Raw genomic sequence first — 6,000 nt, 5'->3', positions numbered from 1 at the left:
ACTAAAAATAACTGGAAGCTGATAACACCGGAAACCAGACACGTTATTGGCCTATTTACAAATGGCCACGCCCTCTGTTAAAAAATAAAGTGGTTATAGTAGGCTATATACACACAAACAACATTAATTTAAACATGTATATAATTGTTTACTATAAAATATTAAACAAATTGGACATAATGTAATTTCTTTCACTTGATAAACTTTTAGTCGATGGCAAGCATAAGGGAGGGACATTTAGGCCTATACCATTTAATTGCACAAGAAATTGTAGTGCAAGATAGTCATCAATTTTGCTGATCTGTTTTTTTTGGAGGAAAGAGATCATTTTAAAAGCATAAAGACTAAATTAATTGAATGGGTGTGTGGGTGTGTTGTGTCCTTAGTAAAAACTCTCCTACCACTTCATTAAATTCTGTTCTACTGAAAACAAATACAAATACTGGCCATTTTTCTAAATGTCATATGTCTCATTAAACCCCACCATCATAAATCTCTTATCGCAGCTGAATATTTTGAGCTAGGGTTAGATCATAAAAAACTGTTGTACAGCGCCATCTAGTGTTAATATTCATTCATGCATAATTAATGAGCAAACCACTGCATGTGTGCATGTGATGTATACAAAGACCCTTTTCTTTTTCATGTATTTATTTGCATTCAAATATGATTCATATTGCTTTCTTTTTTTTTTTTTTTTACCCAGTCATGGATGTTATCCTCAAACAAGATTTAATGAAAGGCAACAGACACTGTAAACTTGAAGTAATTGCAAAGACTGGTGGCAAGGACTGGTGTCATTAAAAAAGCTCAGTCCACGGGTGGTTTGTGTGAAAGTTAAAAAGGAATGGAATATCATTGCAAACAATACAGTTTGGGGTGTCATAGAGTCCCGTAAAAATAAGAAAAAAAAAGAAAAAAACATGAGCATGGTACAGACATGAGCGAGCTGTAATGATAAAAACCCAAAATAAAAAAGCTCAGTTGACAGACACACAAACACTTGGTCATGCACAAGCTAAACACATGTAGCCTACATACCTGTGCATGTTCTGCCTCACACTCACACACTCACACACACAAAAATACCCACACAGTTGCACTCACTTGCACACCCACATGAACTCTCACGGAAATTTAAAAAATAAACTTGTGGAAAAAAATGTGAAACCCTGGTTAAGTTGCATACATCCAAAATTATTGGTGTTGTAGAAAACAAAATTGAAAATGAATTGTGAAAAGTGAAGTCAGATGAAAAGTGAAAAGCATGTCTAAATAAACTGCTCTAGCCCCTCCCACACCATAAGCCCCGCCCACACCCACCTGAACCCCTGCCTCAGCTCCGCCCTCTGCCCTGCACTGATACTAGCAACACACCTATATTATTACACAGAGGACTCTACTTTAGTGTAGATATGCGACCCTCTTTGTGGGTTTTTATTTCGATATCGTTTTAACAGGTGTGTTGGCTGTTGCTCGGGGCGGTGAGATGGTCCAGTGTGGTAGAGCCAGACTGCGGTCCCCAGGTTTTCAGCAGGTTTATAGGGTTTGTGTCTTGAGCTCGATGGGCTCCCCGCGGCCGTCCTGCTGGTTCTCGGCCTCGGGGGGCCGGCTGCCCTTGAGAGTGGCTAGCCGCTCAGAGAGGCCCCTCATACGGGGGAACAGCATGTAGTCGTACAGGATGGCCCCCATAGCACCACCAATCATGGGCCCCACCCAGTACACCTGAGAGAAGACAAGAGGAAGGAGGAGGTCACTAAATGATCTTGTCTATCTATCTATAGTTCTATCATTCTATCTGTCTGTCTGTCGGTATGTATTAATGTATGTCTTTCTATCCATCCATCTTTCTGTTTATCTATCTATTTATCTGTCTGTATTCTTTTATCTGTCTGTCTGTCTATCTATGTATCTATCTGTCTATCTATCTATCTATCTATCTATCTATCTATCTGTCTGTCTGTCTGTCTATCTGTCTATCTATCTATCTGTCTATCTTTCTGTCTGTATTATTCTATCTGTCTGTCTGTCTGTCTGTCTGTCTGTCTGTCTATCTATATATCTATCTATCTATCTATCTATCTATCTATGTATCTATCTATCTATCTATCTATCTATCTATCTGTCTGTCTGTCTGTCTGTCTGTCTGCCTATCTATCTATCTGTATCTGTCTGTCTGTCTGTCTATATGTTTATCTATCTATCTGTCTATCTATCTATCTATCTATCTGTCTGTATTCTTCTCTCTGTCTGTCTGTCTGTCTGTCTGTCTATCTATCTATCTATCTATCTATCTGTCTGTCTGTCTGTCTGTCTGTCTGCCTATCTATCTATCTGTATCTGTCTGTCTGTCTGTCTGTCTGTCTGTCTATATGTTTATCTATCTATCTGTCTATCTATCTGTCTGTATCTGTCTATCTGTCTGTCTATATCTGTCTGTCTGTCTATCTGTCTGTCTATCTATCTATCTATCTATCTATCTGTCTGTCTATCTATTTGTCTGTCTGTGTCTGTCTGTCTATCTGTCTGTCTGTCTGTCTGTCTGTCTGTCTATCTATCTATCTATCTATCTATCTATCTATTTATCTATCTGTCTGTATATCTATTCATCTGTTTGTCTGTGTCTTTCTATCAATCTCTATGTCTATATCTGTCTATCTATTTATATCTTTCTAAGTATTTTCGTGACCTGTAGAACGGGGCAGTTTCAGTATTTTATGGGTTGTGGTTTTTTTCTTACCCAGTGGTTGATGAAATTCCTCATGAGAACAGCAGGGCCGAAAGACCTGGCTGGGTTCATGCCAGCGCCAGTGTAGTACATCTGATTCAAACACAAATAACATGGGACATTTTCAGCGTACTGCACAGTAAAAAAAACTCAAACATAAAAAAAGAGTTTATTCTAATATAGTCTTGCTCACCCCCATCAGGTGGCCCATGGTAACAGAGAAGCCAATGGACAGAGCGGCAGAACCCAGACGTCCGTTCCGTCTCTCGTCTGTGACGGCGAAGACGCAGATCACCAACTGCATGGTGAGAAACACCTCCACCGTGGTCCCCATTCCCAGACTGATCCCGGGCTGCAGCTGTACACACATAAACAGGTACACGGAAAAATATGGATGAAGGTTTAAAAGACCACAACATAGATACCTCTTTCTGTAAGGGCCTGTTAGTATGTGCTATATACAGTCAGTATCATTTAAAATACTCTTTTAGACTCTTGTAAAAAAAAAAAAAAAAAAAAAAATGTGCATTTATAAAAAAATAAAATAAATAAGGTTCAGAATTTTTTATCAAGACTAAAATAAAATATAAATATAAATAAATCCAATATAATTCTTGTTCTTGGAGTCCCTCTTACCGTGTTCAGTGCCAGTGTGCCTCTCATGTTGTTGGGTGTGACTCCGTAGAGGGCCGCGGACCCTGCCATGGCCCCCAGGCACTGGGCACAAATGTAGAAGAAAGCTCTGAACAGGGACATCTGAGAGCCCACTAAGTAGGCGAAGGTGACGGCCGGATTGATGTGTCCTCCGCTGATGTGTCCGATGGATTGGATGAGTGTGGCAGCAGCGAAACCGAAGCAGAGGGCGGTGTGGAAGACGTGGTACGGCCCAGAGGTCCAGCGCAGCGCTGCGCCCATCCCGAAGAACACGAAGAACATGGTGCCGAAAAACTCGGCGAACACCGCCCGCCAGAACATCATAGAGCGGAACTCCCACATCGTGACTGAAGAGATCCAACTACAACGAAAACCCAAGCTTTTTTTGAATTAGCAAAACTGTCTTTGGAAGTGTCTTAAAAAAAAAAAAAAAAATGGAATTGTCCTTGTTAACAAGTAAACAAAAAGTTAAATCCTGTGTGACTTTTTAGCTAGTTCAGCTGAAGCTGCCAGAAATAAATAAATGAAAAAGGGAAATGATGGCAAAAATAGTGATGAATGTCCACCTAATAGATCTAGCCGTTAGCTAAGGCTGTGTGGGAAGCCGCGAGTAAACGGTCACACATGTAGCCGCGCACAGGTCGCCTCCGCCGGTGTTGTTTCTCTTCGCCTGCACAACACCCAGACTGCTAAAGAAACATGAGGTGTGTGTGGTTGTGTGTGTGTGTGCGTGCGTGATGAAAATTTGGAGGGTTTTGTCAGAGAGACCTGAACATCGATGCTAAAGGCTAAATCTACAGGGCTAATTCTAGTTGAGCGACACAGAAGAGGTTACGGAGCATATCCTGCCCACACCAAGTAGAGCTGGTCTGACGGACCACAAAGGGGCCATGGGGGCATTTATAATGGCCCCGGGGCCCGGCGTGACGACATAATCCCCCCCGGGAGGCAGAAGCTAAAGGGGGCATCCCATATCAAGCACCCTTCACTCACTGCGCTCTCCATTAAACTCAATCAGAGTGAGATTAAGACAGGAACATCGGGGCTCAAAGTAAAGGGGATTTCTGTGGGGCTCTAAAGTACAAAGCTGATCCACCAATAAGATTTTAGTGAGGCACACTTTGACATCATGAAATTTTGTAAGCTTATAACATGTCTAAGATCTCTAACATTAGGAAAGGGTTGTGGATTTTTTTTTTAATCAAAACTTTAATTTATTGGCACTGGTTTAACAGGCGAGTTAGTGCTGACTTGAACTCACACATAGGCAGAAAACACACACACACACACACACACACACACACACACACACACACACACACAAGGCACATCGTCGTAATAATGTCACGCATCCGCACACGCACAATGTGCCTCCATCCGCGCGGCTCAAGAGAGGCCCTGTGCGGAGAGACATGAGCCAGCCGTGTTCAGAGACGTGCACTGAAACCCCTGAGCACAGGAAACACATTGTTCCTCAGAGCATGAAGCTAGCATGTGAAAACACCCTTCATCTGTCGCTCAGGCCTGACCTCCAGTCTCGTCATCACTGATCGGGAGTGAAAACTCTTTAAAACGTAATCTTGATGGTAACGTAAAAAGAGCAACATTGTTTTCCCAGAACACTTGTAGATCGATCTATCCATCTATCCATATATCCATCCATCCATCCATCCATCCATCCATCCATCCATCCATCCATCCATCCATCCATCCATCCATCCATCCATCCATCCATCCATCCATCCATCCATCCATCCATCCATCCATCCATCCATCCATCCATCCATCTATCTATCTATCTATCTATCCATATATCTATCCATCCGTCCAATCCGTCCATCCATCTGTCTGTCTGCCTGTCCGTCCATTGTTCTATCTATCTATCCATCCATCCATCTATCTTTCTATCTACCATCCATCTATCTTTCTATCTATCCATCCACCGATCGTTCCATCCATCATCTATCTTTCTATCTATCATCCATCTATCTTTCTATCTATCCATCCACCGATCGTTCCATCCATCCATCTATCTTTCTATCCATCCATCCACTAATTGTTCCATCCATCTATCTTTCTATCCATCCATCCACCAATCGTTCCATCCATCCATCTACATTTATATATATCCATCCATCTTTCTATCCATCCATCCATCCATCTACATTTATATCTATCCATCCATCTATATTTCTATCTATCATCCATCTATATTTCTATCCATCCATCCACCAATCGTTCCATCCATCTATATTTTTATCTATCCATCCATCTTTCTATCCATCCATCTTTCTATCCATCCATCTTTCTATCCATCCATCTTTCTATCCATCCATCCATCCATCCATCCATCCATCCATCCATCCATCCATCCATCCATCCATCCATCTATCTATCTATCTATCTATATATCTATCTATCTATCTATCTATCTATCTATCTATCTATCTATCTATCTATCTATCTATCTATCTATCTATCTATCTATCTATCTATCTGTCTGTCTATCTATCTATCTATCTATCTATCTATCTATCTATCTATCTATCTATTCACCAATCAATCCATTCATCCATCCATCTATCTGTCTGTCTGTCTGTCTGTCTGTCTGTCTGTCC

General features: G+C 41.2%; 1 protein-coding gene across 1 annotated transcript; it reads right to left on the bottom strand.

The window, feature by feature from the left end:
* Positions 1-1,539: 1,539 nt before the first annotated feature.
* Positions 1,540-4,667, bottom strand: mipb (major intrinsic protein of lens fiber b; the record flags this gene model as incomplete). The annotated part of the gene is made up of 4 exons (XM_082146493.1): positions 3,365-4,667; positions 2,922-3,086; positions 2,741-2,821; positions 1,540-1,725 (listed from the first exon to the last, which is right to left on the bottom strand). Exons 1-4 carry the CDS (start codon positions 3,722-3,724, stop codon positions 1,540-1,542), a joined length of 792 nt encoding a protein of 263 aa, XP_082002619.1. The 5' UTR covers positions 3,725-4,667.
* Positions 4,668-6,000: the final 1,333 nt, after the last annotated feature.

Source organism: Leuciscus leuciscus (assembly GCF_965113295.1).
Source record: "Leuciscus leuciscus genome assembly, chromosome: 18".
Lineage (NCBI taxonomy): Eukaryota > Metazoa > Chordata > Actinopteri > Cypriniformes > Leuciscidae > Leuciscus > Leuciscus leuciscus.
Note: the sequence above shows the minus strand (reverse complement) of the source record. Positions and strands in the feature narration are given on the sequence as shown.